Source organism: Erpetoichthys calabaricus, chromosome 16 (genome assembly GCF_900747795.2).
Source record: "Erpetoichthys calabaricus chromosome 16, fErpCal1.3, whole genome shotgun sequence".
NCBI lineage: Eukaryota > Metazoa > Chordata > Cladistia > Polypteriformes > Polypteridae > Erpetoichthys > Erpetoichthys calabaricus.
The window spans coordinates 49,844,387-49,867,927 of NC_041409.2; the positions used below are offsets into that span (position 1 = coordinate 49,844,387).

The window sequence follows — 23,541 nt, forward strand, 5'->3', positions numbered from 1 at the left end:
GTCGAAATTCTTATCAGATAAAGGGGATTATCAGAGAAGGACTGGAACAGAAAAGTTCTCTATATGCAGATGATATGGTTTTATATACAGTATATCAGACCCAGAAAACACTGTCCCTGCAGTTTCTAACAGCACTCACAGAATTTCAAAAGATATCTGGTCTTAAAATTAATCTGAATAAAAGTATACTCTTTCCAGTGAATTCATAAGCATATAATACCTTTTACTATAGCAGATCAGTTTAAATACCTAGGGGTAAATACCATGAGTAAACATTAAGCTCTTTATCAACAAAATTTTGCCGTCTGTATGGAAAAAATTAAGCAAGACTTGCATAGATGGTCAACCCTTCATCTCACTCTAGCCGGAAGAATTAACGTTGTTAAGATGAATATCCTTCCTAAACTTCTTTTTTTATTTCAAAACATTCCAATTTATATCAATAAATCATTTTTTAAACAGTTAGATTCAACAATAACCTCATTCATTTGGAACTCAAAACACTCACGTATCCGAAGAGCGACCCTACAAAGACCTCAGGCAGAAGGTGGCATGGCTTTACCTAATTTTCAGTTTTATTACTGGGCAGCAAACATACAAGCCATAAAAACCTGGACACAAAAAAATAAACATACACAGGCTTGGCACGCAATAGAAGTAAAATCCTGTAGTACTTCTTTATACTCCCTGCTCTGCTCTCCAATAAATGCAAGTTATCGCAAATATACTAATAACCCAATTGTGCTTTACTCACTCAGAATATGGAACCAACTTAGAAAGCATTTTAAGATGGAAAATCTTTTATCCGTGGCACCTCTGCAAGAGAACCACCTCTTTCAACCCTCGCAAACATAACCAGTTTTTAATACCTGTAAAAGTTTTGGGATTAAAATGCTCAGAGATATTTATATAGACAACATATTTGCATCTTTTGAACAATTACGTTCAAAATTCAACCTCCCAGCTACACATTTCTTTCACTATCTTCAAATTAGACATTTTGTTAAACAGAAATTGCCCGATTTCCCCCACCTCGCACCCTCCACCATGCTGGAAAAAATACTGCTCAATTTCGAGGAATTAAACACCATTTCCGCATTATATAAAATCCTATTAGAGTCCCTACCTTTCAAAGATCCAAGAGGACATTGGGAAGAAGATCTCTTAATCAATATATCAGAAAAGGAGTGGAAGGTAGCAAAGCAGAGAATTCACTCGAGCTCCATATGCACAAAGCATAGAATTATTCAACTAAAAATTATATATTGAGCTCATCTGTCTCGCTTAAAACTGTCCAAAATGTTTCCAGGACAAGATCCAATCTGCAAACACTGCAACCAAGCTCCTGCCTCACTGGGTCACATGTTTTGGGCCTGCGCCAAACTAACATCATTTTGGACCAAAATTTTTAAGTGCCTTTCAGACAGCCTTGGTATCACAATCCCTCCTAACCCATTAACAGCTGTGTTCGGTGTTCTTCCAGACTCACTTGAAGTGGAGAAGGACAAGCAAACGGTGATTGCATTCACTACACTTTTAGCATGCAGACTTATTCTGTTAAATTGGAAGAATCCTAACTATCCTCTGATAAGTCAGTGGGAAACCGATGTTTTATATTATTTGAAATTAGAAAAAATCAAATTCTCAAATTTTTTTCAAAACCTGGCATGATTTAATCAATATTATTTTAGAATAAGAGAAATAACTATTACTGCATTTAATTCCCTTCTCCATCTATTTACCTATATATTTATTTCTCCCTTTCTTTTGTTTAATGTTGCCTTATTAAAAAGCCCTAAGCAATTATCCTTTGGCTAAGCTCTCCTTCTCAGGGGTGGGGTTTGATTTGTCTTCAGTTTTGTTTGGTTATAAATTGATCTATTTGTATGGAATGATTACAATAAAAATTAATAAATAAATATAAAAAAAAGAAACAGAACACATATGTTACTGATCTGTGTAAAAAGTACTTTAGGAAGACAGCATCCACTATATAACATTTGGAACAGTATGTTAATTTTATTTCAGACACCTGTAGCACAGTGCAATGTATAATTGTGCTCCTTATTTGATGTATAGGCCTGCATCCCTGCAGTATCTTATCATGTGGCCATTCTGAGGTCTTCAATTGAGCAAAATGTTTTTTTATACCATATCAATGACCCATATTCCACTTTTTAATACAAACAGAAGCTCTGACCTAAATTCTGAGTAACTGCTGTAGTTGCCTGCCAGTTCCAGGACACAACTTCAAGTATGGGCTGCTGGCCGTCTAGTAAATTCAGACATGTCCTTGAATTCAACATTGATGGTCTTTGACAGAAAAAGATTAGACCCTGTGCAAAACCTAAGGAACAGTCCAATCTCCTTCCGATCAATCTCTGACAAATCTTAGAATCTGAAAAGATTTGGTCCTCTCAATTGGTGAAATTGACTTTGGAAACTGGATGAATTTTTTGATGTTTCTGGGCTTTGGTTGAAGATCATCCAGGATCTTTTCCAGTGTCTTCCTACTCAAACACTCTCCAGTACCTTTCAGGACTAGCTGCCAGCACTTTATTATAAATGCTGGCTCTTGGACCATCTCCTTGTGTGCAATTTCTTTCAACAAGGTCAACAAGTTTTCTTCTGTTGGCAGAGAGGTACAGTTATGACTGCTCAGAATGGTAAGAAGCTCTTCCAAATCAGCTCAATTGAAATCATTCAAAGCCTCTGTCAGTGCATCCTTCTCAGTGGTGCTAATGTAGTTGAAAAATGTCTCTATTAGATGGCAGGTATATGAAGATATGGAAAGAGCTTCATAAAGAAATGGTGGAGCAAGCTGAACAGGTAAGTATTGAAATCTCTGCCACCCAAAGGCCAAGATTCAGGCAACAGCTTTCCACTACAGTTCTTAATAAGCATGATGGAAAGTGGGGATTTTATATGTGGCTCCAACGTTCTTATTTCATAAAAAGTGCTCCAGAAGTCAGTAAGATAGTCCATAACAAGCCCATGCCCAACTCCATTCTCCAACTGTCCATTTTCCAGCACATGCTCAAATGTTATATTAACATATAGTATGTTATCATCTAAAATGTCTGAATCATGTCACACACACTATGCACTTTGCGAATAGCAATGGTCTGCTTCTCAGCTATATTCTCTGGATTGTCATAGAAAGATGCAGGTGAAGTATTTGGGGAGGCATGGTTTGACCTTACTTCTGGATTTATGACATCAGGTACTGCTGATGGGCTCTCAGGTGAAGCAGCTGAGTTTCTGTTTGTGGGTGGATGTTCAGAAGGTTGCACTTCACTTACAGGTTCTCCAGCAATCTCTATCATATTATGCAATATTCTGCTATCTGTGTTATCACCCGCAGGGCTGGAAGCCACTTGCTCAAAAGTAGATTCATCTTTCTGATTTTCATTGTCTTCAATCGCTTAAATTTAATTTTCTGATTCCTGCTGTTCAGGGGCAGGTTGATAAATCAAAGTGTCACAGAGAACATCCAGGTACAAATTTCCTTCATCACCAAGGAAAATAATATCTTGATCAAATGTTGAAGTGGTGGTAACATATGGTAAAATTGCAGTCATTAATGGACTGGGAGTAAAAGGCCTTTCTGAGGACAGAGAGCTATGGGAGGAAGATATGGGAGATAGATCCTGCTGGGCGGGTGCTACTGCTGTTTCAAATCTCCTTGGTGATTCGGCCCATTTTGCTGAATCATCACTTTTTTTGGGTTTTGAACAAATGTACAGCCTGAGTAATTTATGAGAAGTTGTATCATTCAACCTCCCAACTGTGAGAGTTGCATCTAAGGGCTGCTCAGAGCCCATAACACATAAAGAGAAGTCAAAGTGTTCAACTCTTCCTTTTGATGATTTCCCCTTAAGAAAGAATATTTGCTTCCCATCTTCTACAATTTTGTTCACAGTATCATCTTTACTGACAACGAGCTCTCTTGTGCACCTACCAGTTGGTCGTCTAACCTGCTTAAAGTTACCATTTTGATACATCATCCAACCCAGTTCTATTTTTCTTGTTTTTCATTGAGCATTCTTGTTCCCCTTACCAATTGCTCAGCAAGGATTACTTTGTGAACCTGTTGATGCTGAGTACAAGCTCAGAAGTTTCATTTTTGATTGCAGACATTCTATAAGTTTCCTTTTCCTTTCCTCAGTGTTCGAAGCTGCTGAACATGAATCTGCCCAATTTCTTGCATACACATGGTCTCCAAAATGAGGAATATATTTTGAAAGTGTTTCATCATTCATCAGTCTGACAACATCCAGGTCCACCTGTCCAAAAAAAAGTTATATACTGGTCAAAAAAATAAAAGGAACACTTTTTAATTTGAGTATAGCATTAAGTCAATGAAACTTATGGACTATTGATCTAGTCACTTAAGCAGCAGAGGGGGTTGTTAATCAGTTTCAGCTGCTTTGGTGTACTAGAGGGGCAACAATGAGATGACCCCCAAAACAGGAATGAATGATTTAACAGGTGGAGCCCACTGACATTTTTCCCACCTCATCTGTTTTTTCACTAGTTTTGCATTTGGCTATGGTGTCACTACTGGTAACATGAGACAATACCTGGACCCTACAGAGGTGGCACAGGTAGTCTAACTTCTCCAGGATGGCAGGCACATCAATACATGCCATTGCCAGAAGATTTGCTGTGTCTCTCCACTACAGTCTCAAGGGCAAGGAGGAGATTGCAGGAGACAGGCAGTTACTCTAGGAGAGCTGGACAGGTCTCCTCGTAGAAGGTCCTTAACCCATCAGTAGAACCCACCAGTGTCTGCTCCTTTGGGCAAGGAGGAACAGGATGATCACTGCCAGAGCCTACAAAATGACCACCAGCAGGCAGGTCACTGGTGTGAATGTCTCTGACCAAACAAATAGAAACAGACTTCATGATGGTGGCCTGAGGGCCTGACATACTCTAGTGGGCCCTGTGCTCAGTGATGCCCTGGTCCAGATCTGGGAGGAGATCCCCCAGGACACCATCCGTCATCTCATTAGGAGCATGCCCAACCCCGACGTTGTCAGACATGCATACAAGCACATGGGGGCCATACAAACCACTGAGTACAATTTGGAGTTGCTGCAATGAAATTTTGGCAAATTGGACTAGCCTGCTTGCCACATAATTTTTTCACTTTAATTTTCGTGGTGTCTTTGAATTCAACCCTCTGTAGGTTGATCATTTTCATTTCCATCCTTATGTTCCTAACACATTACCCAGTCCATATCAATAGAGATATGCAACAGGATTTTTTTTTGCATTCAGATCTGATGTGTTTTCAAAGTGTACCTTTAATTTTTTTGAGCAGTTTATATATATGTATATATATAGCATTAATGTACTGTATAGCACAGTAACCTATGGTTTACCAATACATTGTACAAAAGTTAAAAGTATTCAATGTGAATTTTATATAATAATACTTTGGTGGTATTCCACTAAGCAAAACTATACTGAGTAAAACCTAAACAATGTACAGTATATCTGGAACATGGATTTAGGTAAAAAGTGCCATTTAGAATGCTACTGATAGCAGTAATCAAAATAATTAAGCAATTCTCGTATAAGGAATAACACCAATAAATTGTAAAGTCTGGACATAAACCAAAATATTTATTTACATCAAAGTCACACTGGGAATCTTTAACAGGAGTTTAGTGCTAGCCTTAAGACCACAGGAAGCAAACAAAAAAAACCTGTTTTTGTCCTTTTGTTATTGCTTTGAGATTTGCTGGATTTTGAACCATTGTTCTGTTTTTGACTTCGCCTCTGGATATCATATTGAAACTGTTGTGAAAGATTGAGGCACTGTTGACCCCTTGAACCCTCAGATCAGACGTCAGACACCAGATAAAAATCCAATTATTATTTATTTTATAATAATAATGTGCACCAAGCACTCTCCACTCCACTATACTCATAATAATAAATCAATAATCAATCAATAAACCAATCCTCCTCTCCCAGACGCGTTGCCACCCTTCCACCCAGCTCAGTTCAATGTCTGGTTTTCCCAGAGTCCTTTTATATTCCCTGACCCGGAGGTGTTTCTGGTCCATTACACACAAGTCCTTATTCCTTCTGGGTCAGGGTAAACAGTCCTTATCTTCAACCCGGGAGCACGTCATTTCTTCCTGTCATGGGATTATGACGCACTTCCGGGATATAGGGCATATAAGAGTCCACGAGCCTCCCTACAGCGACTCCCGGTGGTCCCCAAGGTATCCAGCAGGGCTGTGCATAAAAACTACATAGTCCATGAGGCCCTGCTGGAATTCGGGACCCGTCCATGTTGTCGGGAGAGCTCCTCCTGGGGGTGAGGGCCGGAAACTCTCGCCGGCCATCCATCACAGTCCCCCCCCCCCCCCCCCTTAGTGACGACAACTGGGGTGGAGCATCCAGCCCCGCGACGGACGTCCTCCTCTAGGAGGACACGTCAGTCGGACCTTGGCCATGCTGTCTAGGCCCCCCAGAGAACCTTGGGGGAACGGTGCATCTTCTGTCCCACCGATCTCCTGTCGCGTTGCCACCTTTCCACCCAGCTCAGCTCAATGTTTGGTTTTCCCAGAGTCCTTTTATATTCCCTGACCCGGAGGTGTTTCTGGTCCATTACCCACAAGTCCGTATTCCTTCCGGGTCATGGTAAACAGTCCTTATCTTCAACCCGGGAGCACGTTGTTTCTTCCTGTCATGGGATTATGACGCACTTCCGGGTTATAGGGCATATAAGAGTCCACGAGCCTCCCTACAGCGACTCCCGGTGGTCCCCAAGGTATCCAGCAGGGCTGAGCATAAAAACTACATAGTCCATGAGGCCCTGCTGGAATTCGGGACCCGTCCATGCTGTCGGGAGAGCTCCTCCTGGCGGCCTGGGGGTGAGGGCCGGAAACTCTCGCCGGCCATCCATCACACTGTGTTGTTATTTTTGAACCTCTGCTCTGCTTTCGACCACGATTCTTTGCTACTGTATTGGGACTTTGTTTACTGTGAATTGCCTTGCTTATTCAAACAAATCCTTGTCCTCAACAGAGCTTTTGCCTTTCAGAGTCTTTGAAAATAAACCTTTTATTGTATAAAGATTTGTCTTGGTCCCTTGGGTATCTAGTCAGGATTTGTTGGTCTGAGTGTTAAAGGAAGTCTCCATGAGCTTTGCACTGCTCTGACTTGACACAGAGATAGACAGGTAACATTAATACAGAGGGGTCAGTGAGTGCACAAGTGATGGATGACCAGAGGGGCCACGTTTTTACCTCCATCTTTATCTTCAGGACTAAAGTACGGGTAGAGAGGCTCAGTGAAGGAGTCTGTGAAAGTGTACAGGTGAGAATGGGACTGGGCATTGTAAAAGGAGACCTGGCCTTCATCATAATCCAGAAAGACTCCCACTGTCTGGGGCTTCACTCTAAGGGTCAGATGAACAGCAGGACCAGTGACAGCTGAGTATTCATTCCCATTCCTCAGCCACACAATCCATAGTCCCTCATTTGGGCTCAATATAATGTCCTTCTTCCTGTTGACAGACTCTTTGGTGACTCCTAATTTCCACATGGTCTTCTCTCCGACCTCTACCTCCCAGTAGTGTCTCCCTGAGGTGAAACCTTCTCTGCCCAGGACACCAAGGGAGGGGTCAAACCTCTTTGGCTTGTCAGTCACTGCCTGCTGTGTGTCTCCATATCTCACTTCTTTCCTGTCTTCAGAAACAATGAGATAAGGATTTGCAGTTTCAGGATCAAAAGTCACATCGGCTGAAAAGAAAAGAGGAGACAAAAATGATTAATGAGTTATGAATTCACACACATCTGCAAAAGAGAGAAACAGAAACCTAAAAGAGAAATTTTGTCTAGTGTTCTTTCAGAAAGACATGTCATTCACTGAGCAAATTCTTAGGACCACTATACTAATACTGGGTAGGGCACCCTTTTACTCTCCAAACAACTTCAGTTCTTCATGGCAAAGTTCCCACAAGATGCTGGAAACATTCCTATGAGATTCTGGTCTATATTGACATGATTGCATCATGCAATTTCTGCACATTTTTCAGATGCACAGCTGGTTCTCCTACTGTAGAAAACATCTTGTGTGGTCCCAGTGCCAAAGAACAAGCACACAAGCATCCCCAAATCCTTTAGACCAGTTGCTCAAACTTGCTCAAACTTCATATAATATGAAGACCATTGAGAGGCTGGTCCTGAAACAGCTCCAACCCCTAGGGTCTCACTTATAAAGCTTGCATACACACATTTTGAGCCTCTTGTTTTCCCCTGCAAACACTGGGATTTATAAGGAAAACATATGGTGTGGGTGCAAATAAATAAAACATTACATGTTTTTGCCAAGATAAAAAAGGCAATTTGCAGCCATATCTGGTCCCCCTAACATACTCGGATAACTTTACTGCGCTCATATTGCAATAAGGACACCTATTGAGTATGACACTGCTTTTGTTAACTGTAACCAGTGACATTCCATTAATGCACAAGTCATCCAAGTCAACATGATTCACTTATTTTGAGGCAAAGTAGCTGTTACAGATGTGATGGAACAGTACGCATTGAATGGCTTGTTGATAAGGTAAATGGCTGAACTCTCTGTGTTTCATATGGTCTGTACTATTCATTGTAACAGCAAAAACATTTACATGTGCCAGGTGATAGTGGCTACACGCTCAGACAATGGTGCCTTACAACTTTCCCAGACCTGCAGAGCACAGAGGACAGGCGCTATAATGCAGTGCATGATCCTGTGCTCTGAGCTGCACAGCACAACCAGATACTCTTAAATGTAGTTCATGAGGTCTCAACCTGTCAGGAGAGGCTGCTCTCTGAAGCTGCGTGTTATTACATATGTATGAGGTCAATTAGCATGCTCCATATATGGATGTTTTGGGTTGGTGTTCGAGGTATGCTTATTATGTATGCATATTTACATATTTATTATGATTTATAAATGTTAAATTGTGTAGAAATATGTGTACACCAGATTTTATAAATCTGATTGTTTATTTGGCATGTACATTTTCCTGTTTTTTTGGTGTGCGCATATTTTCACGCTCAGATCCACACAAATTTGTTTAAGTGAGGCCTGTGGTTACAGACGATCTTGTTCCTCTACAGTTTGCCTACCAGACTCATATAGGTGTGGAGGATGCACTGATCTACATGCTCCACAGAACTTACTCCTACCTGGACAAAGCTGGCACCACAATCAAGATCATTTTCTTTGACTATTCCTGCACTTTTAACCCATCCAGTGTTACCAACTAGGGCACAAGTTAAGGGTTATGAATCTTAATGCCCCCACATTCACCTGGATCATGGACTACCTGACCAATAGACAGCAGACTGTGAGGCTTAAGGACTGCATGTCAGAAATGTGGTGTGTAACAGTGGAGCACCACAGGGAACCGTCTCTCTTTCTGTTTACCCTCTACAGAACAGACTTCCAGTATAAAAAAAAAAACTCTTTCCACTTCTGCTTCTTTCTCCTGTACAATGACTATTCTCACGTTCTCCTTAACATGCCGAACGTCCACTATAAATGAATGAATATTCAAATCAATATAAATAGCCCTTAAGTTCAGCCTTCAATGAAAAGGCAATGGCCTTAAGCAAGACTTTCATAAATGGCCAACCCTTCATCTCACTCTAGCAGGAAGAATTAATGTTGTTAAGATGAATATCCTTCCTAAACTTCTCTTTTTATTTCAAAACATTCCAATATATATCAATAAATCGTTTTTTAAACAGATTCAACAATAACCTCATTCATTTGGAACTCAAAACACCTACGTATCTAAAGAGCGACCCTACAAAGACCTCAGGCAGAAGGTGGCATGGCTTTACCTAATTTTCAGTTTTATTACTGGGCAGCAAACATACAAGCCATAAAAACCTGGACACAAATAAATGAACATACACAGGCTTGGTCCGCAATAGAAGTAAAATCCTGTAGTACTTCTTTATATTCCCTGCTCTGCTCTCCAATAAATGAAAGTTATCGCAAATATACTAATAACCCAATTGTGTTTTTGGACACTCGGGTGAAGAGAGGGGCGGAGCTGTCAACTGATCACCACCTGGTGGTGAGTTGGCTTCGATGGTGGGGGAGGATGCCGGTCAGGCGTGGTAGGCCCAAACGTGTTGTGAGGGTCTGCTGGGAACGTCTGGCAGAGCCCCCTGTCAGAAGTAGCTTCAACTCCCACCTCCGGCAGAACTTTGACCACATCCCGAGGGAGGTGGGGGACATTGAGTCCGAATGGGCCATGTTCCGTGCCTCTATTGTTGAGGCAGCTGACCGGAGCTGTCGCCGTAAGGTGGTCGGTGCCTGTCGTGGCGGCAATCCCCGAACCCGCTGGTGGACACCGGCGGTGAAGGATGCCGTCAAGCTGAAGAAGGAGTCCTACAGGACCCTTTTGTCCTGTGGAACCCCGGAGGCAGCTGATAGGTACCGGCAGGCCAAGTGGAATGCGGCTTTGGTGGTTGCTGAGGCAAAAACTCGGGCGTGGGAGGAGTTTGGGGAGGCCATGGAGAATGACTTTCGGACGGCTTCGAGGAGATTCTGGTCCACCATCCGGTGTCTCAGGAAGGGGAAGCAGTGCAGTGTCAACACTGTATATGGTGGGGATGGTGCGCTGCTGACCTCGACTCGGGACGTTGTGGGTCGGTGGGGGGAATACTTCGAAGACCTCCTCAATCCCATTAACATGCCTTCCAATGAGGAAGCAGAGCCTAGGGACTCAGAGGTGGGCTCCCCCATCTCTGGGACTGAGGTCACCGAGGTGGTCAAAAAACTCCTTGGTGGCAGGGCCCCGGGGGTGGATGAGATACGCCCGGAGTTCCTTAAGACTCTGGATGTTGTAGGACTGTCTTGGCTGACACGCCTCTGCAACATCGCATGGACATCAGGGACAGTGCCTCTGGATTGGCAGACCGGGGTGGTGGTCCCCCTCTTTAAGAAGGGGGATCGGAGGGTGTGTTCCAACTACAGAGGGATCACACTCCTCAGCCTCCCTGGAAAAGTCTATTCAGGGGTCCTGGAGAGGAGGGTCCGTCGGATAGTCGAGCCTCGGATTCAGGAGGAACAGTGTGGTTTTCGTCCTGGTCGCGGAACAGTGGACCAGCTTTATACCCTTAGCAGGGTCCTGGAGGGTGCATGGGAGTTTGCCCAACCAGTCTACATGTGTTTTGTGGACTTAGAAAAGGCATTCGACCGTGTCCCTCGGGGAATCCTGTGGGGGGTACTCCGAGAGTATGGGGTACCGGCCCCCCTGATAAGGGCTGTTCAGTCCCTGTACGATCGGTGCCAGAGCTTGGTCCGCATTGCCGGCAGTAAGTCGAACCCGTTTCCAGTGAGAGTTGGACTCCGCCAGGGCTGCCCTTTGTCACCGATTCTGTTCATAACTTTTATGGACAGAATTTCTAGGCGCAGCCAGGGTGTTGAGGGGGTCCGGTTTGGTGGGCTCAGGATTGGGTCACTGCTTTTTGCAGATGATGTTGTCCTGTTTGCTTCATCAGGCCGTGATCTTCAGCTCTCTCTGGATCGGTTCGCAGCCGAGTGTGAAGCGGCTGGGATGAGAATCAGCACCTCCAAATCCGAGACCATGGTCCTCAGCCGGAAAAGGGTGGAGTGCCCTCTCAGGGTTGGTGGCGAGATCCTGCCCCAAGTGGAGGAGTTCAAGTATCTCGGGGTCTTGTTCACGAGTGAGGGAAGAATGGAGCGTGAGATCGACAGGCGGATCGGTGCGGCATCCGCAGTAATGCGGGCGTTGCATCGGTCTGTCGTGGTGAAAAAGGAGCTGAGCCGCAAGGCGAAGCTCTCAATTTACCAGTTGATCTATGTTCCTACCCTCACCTATGGTCATGAGCTATGGGTAGTGACCGAAAGAACGAGATCGCGAATACACGCGGCTGAAATGAGTTTCCTCCGCAGGGTGTCTGGGCTTTCCCTTAAAGATAGGGTGAGAAGCTCAGTCATCCGGGAGGGGCTCAGAGTAGAGCCGCTGCTCCTCCGCATCGAGAGGAGTCAGATGAGGTGGCTCGGGCATCTGATCAGGATGCCTCCTGGACGCCTCCCTGGTGAGGTGTTCCGGGCACGTCCAACCGGGAGGAGGCCCCGGGGAAGACCCAGGACATGCTGGAGGGACTATGTCTCTCGACTGGCCTGGGAACGCCTTGGGATTCTCCTGGAAGAGCTAGAAGAAGTGGCCGGGGAGAGGGAAGTCTGGGCATCTCTGCTCAAGCTGCTGCCCCCGCGACCCGACCTCGGATAAGCGGGAGACAATGGATGGATGGACTCACTCAGAATATGGAACCAACTTAGAAAGCATTTTAAGATGGAAAATCTTTTATCCGCGGCACCTCTGCAAGAGAACCACCTCTTTCAACCCTCGCAAACATATCCAGTTTTTAATACCTGGAAAAGTTTTGGGATTAAAATGCTCAGAGATCTTTATATAGACAACATATTTGCATCTTTTGAACAATTACGTTCAAAATTCAACCTCCCAGCTACACATTTCTTTCACTATCTTCAAATTAGAAATTTTGTTAAACAGAAATTGCCCGATTTCCCCCACCTCGCACCCTCCACAATGCTGGAAAAAATACTGCTTATATAAAATCTTATTAGAGTCCCTAATAACGGACTCACTGCGTTTTAACATTATACAGGTAAATATAACAAATTTGAATTGACTTTAATATTAATTTATATTTTTTTTCAAGTACTACTGTATAATAAATGAATGAATATTGTGGCAGGCGGCTGGGGGTGGTACCCAGCCGGGATGCCCAGAAGGACAGGAGGAGGGCTCATGCCTCCTCCGGACCATGCCTGGAGGACTCGGGACCCCAGCACTTCCGCCACACCAGGAAGTGCTGGGGGGAAGAAGAAAAGAGGCACACGGAGTGCTTCTGGAAAGGCAGCCGGCACTTCCACCACACAGGGGCGTGTCAGGGGAAGATTGCCGGGAACCACCTGGAGCTCATCCAGGTGACTATAAAAGGGGCCGCCTCCCTTCATTCAAGGCTGGAGTTGGGTGGAAGAGGATGAGGTCTCAGAGTGAGAGAGTGAGAGAGTGAGAGAGTGAGAGAGTGAGAGAGTGAGAGAGTGAGAGAGTGAGAAAGTGAGGTGGCCTGAAGGTATTGTGGACTGGCCTGGACTATTGGGGTGATTGGTGCTGTAGCACTGGGTTGTGCATATTTGAACTGTGTGCATAATTGGACATTGTATATAGGGTAAATAAACGTGTGTTGGGACTTCAAAATGATGTCTGTCTGTCTGTGTCTGGGCAATTTGCCACAGTGGTGTAGTTGGCAGGATGCTCCAGCAGGGTCAAGGTGGGGACCTGCATTCATGAAAAAGTCTGTGAAAGGCCCGGCACAAAAGGGGAGCTCACCCACGTGCCGCAGGGGCGGCGTGCACCCAACCCCGCAGGGAAATGCAGTGTTGCGGACCATTAGCGGTCCGGTATTGAACTGCTGGGGAAGCCGCAGCAGCAGTGGAGCTGCCCGAAGAGTCGCTCTCCTGTGAGAGAGGGGAGCGAGATGGCCGACCAGAAGTCCCTCCTCGTAACAGGCACGGGATTGGACAGTGTGTCCTGTTCTCTCGCCAGGGATTGGTCGGAGGCGAGAGCAGGGAATGTCCGTCCCGTGCGCCAAAGAAACCTGAGTGGGCCGCAGGGAAGGGCCCATAGAGAGCAGTCGGTAAGTGGAACTACTTGCAAGGTAGGCCCACCGCCGGCTGCTTCTCTCTCCTTGGCGGCGATTTTGCAGGGCCTGCAAGAACAACTGTGCCTTGTGCTGTCGCCGCCGGCCGAGCGATGTGCCCTCTGGGCGGAGACACTGGAGTCGGGTGAGGAGGAAGACGAGGTCGGTGCAGAGGAGACGAGGAGAGGCCCGAGTGAGAGTGTTGTGTGAGAAGAAGAAAGTGGCTATTGAGAGCCTGGACTTTGGGAGACTGTGGGGCTTGGTGGCGGTGCACTTAGTGACTTGTAAATATTAGTAATTGTGAATAAACGTGTGGTGATGGCTGAATCAGTGTCCGCCTGTGTGTGTCCGGGTCGCTATATTTCACAATATGCAAATCAATATAAATAGCCCTTAAGGCCTTCTCATAACTTCACTGTAATTTTAATCCTGATACTCTGTATATCCAATTCATTATAACTATTCATGGTGGCTCTAAAATCTGTACTAACCCCTACTCTCTCTTCTGTTTCCTTTTCCGGTGTCCTTTTGGTGGTGGCACCACCATCTACTCTAAGTACCATGATGTTCCAAAAATGATGGATGGATTAAAAGCCGGAAGTCTGTATGACCATTAGCATCCAGTGACTCCGTGAGAACCCTAACTACAAAGAGGACTATTTCATTTGTTAGGTAGAATGCCCAGAGGGGACTGGGCGGTCTCGTTGCCTGGAACCCCTACAGATTTTAATTTTTTCTCCAGCTTTCTGGAGTTTTTTTTTTTTTGTTTGTTTTTTCTGTCCACCCTGGCCATCGGACCTTACTCCTTTTCTATGTTAACTAATGTTGTCTTATTTTAATTTCTTATTTTGTCTTTTATTTTTCTTCATTATGTAAAGCACTTTGAGCTACTTTTTGTATGAAAATGGTAAGAACAATAACATTTATTTATATAGCACAATGTCCTCTTGGATCTTTGAAAGGTACGGACTCTAATAGGATTTTACAAGGGGGCTGCGCCCCCTGCTCGCTTCGCTCACCTACCCCCGGCGTTTTGAACCCATGCCCGTTGGGCAGCCACGTGTGAGGATGACGCACGTTTAATACGGAGCGTTCGCCCGTGTCACTCTGGGGCTCCCCACTGTTAATACGGAGCTCCGTCTGTACTATTATGCGGTGCATTGTGGACTACTGCGGACCCCGTAGTGTTTCTCGTTTCAGTTTGTATCTCGGTCAGTCGAGCTTTTGTTTTTGAAGCTTTTGAATTCCGGTCTTCATTATCTGTAACCTGCTGTCCATGTGTTTGGCCCCCTCGTTTAACCTGTTTATGACGTTTTACTTTGCTTTCTACTCTGTATTTCATTTCTGATCTCGCTTTATTCTGCTTTTGTGTCAATGACACCTGGTCCGTGGTGAATATATTTTTCCTTTTTCGAGTAATAATTTTCATTTGTTTGCGATACTGTGATGTTTATCGTACTGTTAAATGCATCACTGTAATGTGATTCACCTATGCTGTATACTTTGGACGTGTGAGGATGACGTATGTTTAATACGGAGCGTTCGCCCGTGTCACTCGGTCTCCCCACTGTTACTACGAAGCTCTTTCCGAACTATTATGCGGTGCATTGTGGAGCACTGTGGACTCTGTAGTGTTCCCCGTTTTCAGTTCGTATCTCGTTTAGTCGAGCTCTTTCTTTTTGGAGTAGTGCCTGCCTAGTCTGCGGCATTTCAGATGCACGTTGTAGGCGCTTGCGTTCATTAATTATATCCAGGCAGGCGCGTGTTTGTATCTCGGTAACTCGAGCTGTGTAGTGTTGAATCCGTGCCTGCTTTGTCTACGCAGTTTGAGACGCGCGTTGTAGGCGTCCACGTTCATTAGATTTGTCCACGCGGGCTCGGTGTTGAAGCTGTGTTAGTTGTTGAGCTGTTTGGTTTTGGAGCCGAGACAGTTTTGCTTCCGCGGTTTCAGACGCGTGTCCGTACCATCTCGGGTTTGATGTATGAACCTTTGTGGACTCCGTAGTGTGTCCCGTTTAACTCTGGGGTGGGGCATTGACTCCTCTTGTTTTACAATGTCTCCTCTTGCGCCTTCACAACGCATTAGTGCCACTCACAATATGGCGGCAATGCCTGCGCCTTCCGTATTATGTCGGTTTTTACCATGCTGTGTAGGCAACTTTGCCTTTTGTACTTTACCGTGCCTTTCGACACACGATGTAGGCGCCTGCACCTTCCGGGTCCGCCTCAGCTGTGTGGTGTGGATGTTTAACTGTCGTCATTTCTGCCTGTATATTCTGTATCTCGGTGTGCATGTGTTTCGTGCCTAGCTTTTTTTGAAGCTGTTGCATTCCAGTTTTCATCATCTGTAACCCGCTCTCCATGTGTTCGTCCCCGTTCTTTAATCCCTTTATAAAGTTTTACTTTGTTTCCTACTCTGTTTTATTTCTGACGTCGCTTTATCCTGCTTGCGGCATGTCAGACGGTTCGTAGTCTTTCTCGTTTTACTCTGGGCAGGGGGGGCTTTGTTCTGTAACCTGCTCTCTATGTGTTTGTCCCTGTTCTTTAACCTCTTTATGACGTTTTACTTTGTTTCCTACTCTGACAGTTCGTAGTCTCTCCCGTTTTGCTCTGGTGCGGGGGGGGGGGGGCTTTGTGTGGTGCCTGCGCACGTGCGTAGTCTCTCCGGTTTCAATCTAGGGGGGGGGCTTTGTGTGGCACTTGCGCACTGTCTTTTGCATCCACGGGCAGGTCCCTGCGTCCATATCCGGTTTACCATTCTCGTTTAGTAATATGGATATAATGCAGAAATGGTGTCTAATTCCTCGAAATTGAGCAGCATTTTTTCCAGCATTGTGGAGGGTGCAAGGTGAGGAAAATCGGGCAGTTTCTGTTTAACAAAATTTCTAATTTCTAATTTGAAGATAGTGAAAGAAATGTGTAGCTGGGAGGTTGAATTTTGAACGTAATTGTTCAAAAGATGCAAATATGTTGTCTATATAAAGATCTCTGAGCATTTTAATCCCAAAACTTTTCCAGATATTAAAAACTGGATATGTTTGCGAGGGTTGAAAGAGGTGGTTCTCTTGCAGAGGTGCCACAGATAAGATTTTCCATCTTAAAATGCTTTCTAAGTTGGTATTTTATGAAAGTCTTAGGTAAAGCCATGCCACCCTCTGTCTGAGGTCTTTGTAGGGTCGCTCTTCAGATACGTGGGTGTTTTGAGTTCCAAATGAATGAGGTTATTGTTGAATCTAACTGTTTAAAAAACGATTTATTGATATATATTGGAATGTTTTGAAATAAAAAGAGAAGTTTAGGAAGGATATGCATCTTAACAACATTAATTCTTCCTGCTAGAGTGAAATGAAGGGTTGACCATTTATGAAAGTCTTGCTGAAGACCATTGCCTTTTCATTGAAGGCTGCACTTAAGGGCTATTTATATTGATTTGCACATTCATTCATTTATTATACAGTAGTACTTGAAAAATATAAATTAATATTAAAGTCAATTCAAATTTGTTATATTCACCTGATGAGCTGCAGATTGTCTTCCATTCTGGAAAAGAAATGTTAAAACACAGTGAGTTCAACAAACTGGAGGTCAACTGCCCAGTTGTCCAGGATCTCAGTTCACAGTATCTTACCTGCATTAGTGACGCGTTGTGCCATAACTGTAAAATAGAGAAGATAAATAGTAAGTACATAGTGACATTAACACTTTGAAAAAAGCAATACACTTCTCCAATCCTGGTGTACAAGATCTTCAAGTGTAGTATGGGGGAGTGAAAAGAAAAGCTTGAGATGAGAGCATGAAATGTCTGATTCTCCACAATTTACTAGATAGATAGATAGATAGATACTTTATTAACCATCTAGTAAATTGTGGAGAATCAGACATTTCACGCTCTCATCTCATCTCAAGCTTTTCTTTTCACTCCCCTTCACTTACTAATGGTTTTATATGTAAATAATTTACTATATTAATTACCAATTTCCTTGTGCAGACACCAGACATGGAAGAGGCACTGAACTGAAAAGAAAACAGAAAACTGAGGTTAAAATTTGGAATAGAAATGACCACACGAATCTCACTGTCAGCTGAGACCTGAAGTTGGCCTCATCTCATGATGCCAAATTTAAACATTGTAAATATCACACTCTAGCTTTAGGTTCTTTTTCTGTTGTACAGACTGCACTTAACTAACTTAAGAGCAGTATTAAACAGTAATAATGACTCAAGTGATGATCTGTTATGTGACCTATAAATTTACAAATTAGAAAAGAAGGCATTATCTTAATGGGGTGTTCTATGTTCTGTGGCAAAACCAGATACTGTGTTATCATCAAGTTTGACATCCCCTCAGACTAGAAGTTGTGTAATGTGCTGTAGGCTTAAAAGAAGAGTAAAGTTACAAATGGACTCACCTTTAGAATCATACACAGAGATTATGTCTAGAAAAAAGAAAAGGAGTAAAGATAAGATTAGTGGTGGGGACAACTGATTAGCATGTCATTTACAGACAAATTAATTTCAATAGGTCCTAATATGAGATCATCAACAATTACTTATGTCCTCACCTGTCTGTCTTCTCCATTGAAATATCATCAGGGCTGTCACTGTTACACAAAGAGCCACCAAAATACAGAAAGCTACCAACCAGCCAGAGAGCCCTTTTGAGTAACCTGCACAAAGATAAGGCATCTGTGAGACTTGAGCTTTAAGTAAGAACAACATCAAAATGAAGCTTCATTAGGGAGGGTAAACCTTAATGTGTAGATACAGTATGAGGCCACTAATTTATATGACAGATGATGTGTTCCTGCACACAGAAAATTACACCACAATTAATATCCAATCGATGTGATGTTCTCGAAGAATAAAGAAAACTATACTTCATCAATATTTTACTCTTAATATCTATTAAGAAGAGATGCAGTGACCCAGGACTGCCACCATTATAGATGCAAACTCCTCTGTGTTATGGTCAAGCCAGGGTCCCTCCTCTTTTATCTGTGGCACCTCTGCAAGAGAACCACCTCTTTCAACCTTCGCAAGTATATCCAGTTTTTAATACCTGGAAAAGTTTTGGGATTAAAATGCTCAGAGATCTTTATATAGACAACATATTTACATCTTTTGAACAATTACTTTTCTGATTATTTTTTCTCCTTTGAACATTTTGTTGAATTCTTTCCTTTTCATTTAATAAATCCTCCTTGGTGGGATTTGAGCCATCCTCTCTGGCTATTTTTGAGGACCTGATACCACTTTTGTAAACTCTGTGAGCTAAATCACAACAGTCTGGAACGACTTGGGTCTGTTGCTGTGGTTAAGGTGGCCTTGACTGTCAGGCTTAACATGTTGGCATCACTAACCTGACCTGCAAAAGTGAAGAAATGTACAATATATTCAGGTTAAACCCAGTTATACAGAATGGGGATGTCACACCAAACAGCAAATAACAAAAATAAAGTAATTTGGCCAGAAACATAAGGCTTTACATTTACATTATAGCACATCTGTTTCAAAATATCACCAGTAAGGGTACAGGCATTTGTCTTTTCATGGAGACACATTAGTCCATTTACTATGGACAGCTCTGTCCAGACCTGTGATAAATCGCAATATTTTTACTATAGTTATCTAAACTATGGATTGGGTCTTCTCTGCTTTCCTTCATGTACTTTTCCTCCTTTTATTACCTTTAATTAATCTACTACTCACATGAGGTGCTGTGATTAGTCCTCCATAAAGATCTCAGGCCTTATTTATGAACCTTTATGTGAATAGGAGTGTGAAAATATGCACGTCTAAACACAGGAATATGTGTACGCCAAAAAAAAATCAGGCATACAAACATTTCTACACAAATTATCATTTATAAGTTGAACATATATGGAGCATGCTAATCTTCCTCAAACATATGTAGTCATAATTCTACAGAACTTCATTGGCTGGTACAGCAGTCTCTCCCTCATAGCACATTGAGATGCACATTCAAGAGTATCTGGCAGTGCTCCACAGCTTTCATATCAAATTGCATAAGCAAGCTTTATAAATGAGGCCCCTGGGTAGTATATTGTAATGGCATTACTCCTTTGCTAATAATCCTCTTTAGCTCTGGTTTATTCTAAAGATGACAGTGGGCACCCTTATTGAGTACTTAATTCTAACTTAAAGTAATGTAAGTTTGTGTTTAATAATGTAGACTCAGGCTTCTGGGTTTGTATAAAATACTTTAATCCATGTAGATGTATTAAGACCCAACCCAAATCAGTGCAGTGAAGTAAACTGTCATGTTTCAGACAGGATTCCTCCTCTGGCTGCAGTTCAAATCTTTGTTTTGTGTCCTTTTTGTTCATTTTAAATTATTTAATTTACTTTGACATTGCTTGTGCCTGTTTATATTCCTTGTTTATCATTTTGTCTATATATCAATGCCTTGGTTATGTTATATGTGCTTTGGCTTTTAACTACTACAGTACTTGCCACCCACAGAGTCCAAAACAGAACTGAACTTAAAAGGAAGGGAGTGATGTTTTATAGGGAGTCTGAGGGAAGTGATGTCGTCCTCAGGCCCAGGACCGGAAGTGGTGCGTCTTGAGCTGAGGTATTGGCTCCTGGTGGGATTTCCCAGGAAAGGTCTGCAGGAGACTTAGAAAAAAAGTTAGTGCACCCCATCACCCCCTGGGCGGGCGTTTTATACTTAACATCTAAGCCCTTTAGCTGTCTCCTATTCGCAAATGTGTGACAGTGGATATAACAATCACCCTAGACCTGATTAATTGTGATCCGCAATGAATCACAAAGTTTTCTTTGCAGTCTTAGATTTTATAGTTGCTATATTTGAGGACCTATCCAAGTCTGGATTTAAAACACAAAGACCCCAGCCATTATGTGCCAGCATTTAAATGTTGCACCAATTACATAATTTGATGCAACTTACAGGGGAGTGGGGATATGGTACAGCAACCGGGACCTGTGTCCCAGCAACAGCTATTCAATATGGCAGTGCCTCATACAAAAACAAAATTGCATTGCGGTAAAAATAATACATCATGATAATAATAATCAACACATGCCTAGAGATGACTTAAAACTAATGTTCTTGGTGCAGAAAGATTTGTCTGCAACTTAAGCAAAAACAAGTAACTGGAAATGACTGTTGTCACACCAAAGAGTCTCCATGTCCAGTCACTATTCAGGGAGTGGAAGTGGTCCACATCAATGACTGGTTGAACTGGCCTTGTGATACAAAGGAATTACATAAAAAAGGGCAGAGCAAATTCTTTTTTCTTGGGAGACTGCATTTGTTTAATGTGGGTAGTGACATCCTTCACGTCTTCTACATTTCTGTGATGACCAGGGCCTGTCAAATCAGATGTATTTTTTCTTATTAATTTTCTTCCTTTTTAGTCATCCTGGTGTGTGTTCAGACCATAGTGGTTGTCTATCTCTATCTATCTCTATCTATCTATCATTGTTGTGATGAGGTTACAAGATTGACTAGGAAAGTTTTTGCAAGTCATTTTTAACTCACTGTAGACGTTAAGCTCAGACAGCCATTCCTCTTTTGGTGCTTTACTTCTCATCAGACAGCTAAACACGTTGTACTCTTCATTCATTGGGAGGACGCTGCTCACTCTCAGAAGACCCTCAGAGTCCCGCTCTGATTTTATTGTGGACTGAGACGTCACGTCTGCCCCATTCATGTCCCTCCAGGTGACTTCTGGTTGGGGGTTCCATTTCTCAGAGCTGCATTCCAGTTGGGTCTTTTGGCCTTCAGTTGAGCTCGTGGAAATGGAGGGCTGAGCACCTAAAACTAATAAACACAAAAGAGTGAAAGATCAGAGAAGAGAAAGAAGAAACACTTTAACATCACCGAACATGGCATATGAGTATTGGTTCTTTTAGAGCTGCACTTTAATCTGGTCTGCTGGCCCAGTGTGGAGTTTATGGAAACGGAGGACTAAGCACATAAAACAAATACAGTGAAAAGTGAGAAGGGAACATTAAAATCACTGGTGAAATAAATTGGCTTTTATTTTTTATTGAACTAGGGGGCTTCACCCCCTGCTCGCTTCGCTCGCCAACCCCCGTGTTTGGTTTTCCGGATACACACTTTTAAGATTTTTTTTTTCTTTGAATTGTTGTCTATTTCATTAGTTTCACTTATTTCAGAACTTCTTTAAAAACAATATTTGGAATCTTTCGAGTCCCAATATGCTGAATCTTTTAAAACAGGTCAGTGAGACATGTGTTTAATGACTTTTTACCATAATTCAGGATAGGTTTCTCTGTTTGGAATTTCAGCACAGACAAAGTGATCTACATCATCAGCAGTTAATAATTTTTTTTGCAAAGTAACCAATAAATGCATGTGAGGTAAACCCCGTTTTTGAAATTCTCTGACTTAAACTTCAAAGCCTTACAATATTTATATACTTCTGACATATCACCTGTGTCCATATATTCGATCTCTAATCGCCTTTTAGTTATTTCTCCGAGTAAAAATTTCTTTTTTTGTGCTAATTAGGTGTTTACTTTCTTTTTTTGACACTGTCGTTTTTTTCTGCTTTCATATTTTGTATCTTGCTCTGCATGTGTTTCGCATCTAAGTTTTTTTTTGAGTCTTTTGAATTCCAGTTTTCATTATCTCTAACCTGCTCTGCATGTGTTTGGCCCCTTTGTTTTGTAACCTCTTTATGACGTTTTACTTTGTTTCCTACTCTGTTTTTATTTCTGACATCGCTTTGTCCTGCTTTTTTTTCAATGACACCTGGTCTGTGATGATTATTTTCCCTTTTTCAAGTAATAATTTCCGTTTGTTTGCGCTTCTGCGACCTTTACTTTCTTTTTTATACTTTTTAATTTTCCTACTTTCATATCCTTTAACTTTCTCCACATTTGTATTGTGCTAATGTTTTTTTTTTTTTTGAGCCTTTCGAATTCCACTGCTTTCATAATCTGCTCTGCATGTGTATAGCACCAACGTTTGTGAACATGTTTATGAAGCTGCGAAGGCGAAAAGACTTTGTTTTCCACTCTTTGCCTTTTATTTCTGACCTCGATTTATCCTGCTATTTTTTCAATTACACCTGGTTCTGATGATTAATTACCTTTTGTTTGCACTAATGCGATCTTCACCATCTTTTTTTTTTTTTTTTTTATACTGTAGCGACTGACGTAATAAAGTGTCGCAAAAGTTTTACTTGAACAATCGCCGACTTCCTTAACCCCAAACACAACTTTCTAGCACCCTCTCCGACCCCTCCTCCCCCGGGTCTCGCCCTCCCTTACCACATCAATCAATACCCCGCTATCAGTCTTCCGTGCTGTACTCCGCCCTCCCTCAATCAGACCTAACAGTCACTTAAAACAAAAAAGGGTTCAACTTGGCTGGGAAGCTACAATACTTTCGAATTTTACTGCTTTCATATTCTGTACCTTTCTCTGCATGTGTATTGCGCCATCATTTGTTTGAGCCTTTCGAATTCCACTGCTTTCATAATCTCTTATCTGCCTTTTTTTCTCACCAATGCTTTTGGGTCTCTTCTCCGCGCTGCTCTTTCTTCTTTGCTTTTAGTCGTTGACGTTTCATCTAGAACGTATTGTCCTCATACGCTTTATATGTGCTGAGAGCACAGGATCTGTGTGTGCTACATGGATTTACATGACTGAGTGTTTTGCTGGCCGTGCTCTTATTTGATAAGAAGGGCGTGTCTTGCAAGAATCTCTTGTTCCACGATTCCGCGAGACAGCCCTGGGACAATCTCTTGGCACCATGTCTCATGTTTATGGTTCCTATGAGACGCTCTGTAGCCAGTCTTTT

The 23,541-nt window shown here is 42.7% G+C and overlaps 1 protein-coding gene across 1 annotated transcript in view; it reads right to left on the minus strand.

Annotated features, from left to right (window-relative positions):
- Positions 1 to 5,619: 5,619 nt before the first annotated feature.
- Positions 5,620 to 23,541, minus strand: part of LOC114666693 (butyrophilin subfamily 1 member A1-like) — a 200,842-nt gene continuing 182,920 nt past the window's right edge. Inside the window, exon 11 of the mRNA XM_051919921.1 lies at positions 5,620 to 7,376. Within this exon, the coding sequence (XP_051775881.1) occupies positions 7,222 to 7,376 (155 nt within the window). The 3' untranslated portion in view covers positions 5,620 to 7,221. The remainder of the gene's footprint in view (positions 7,377 to 23,541) is intronic.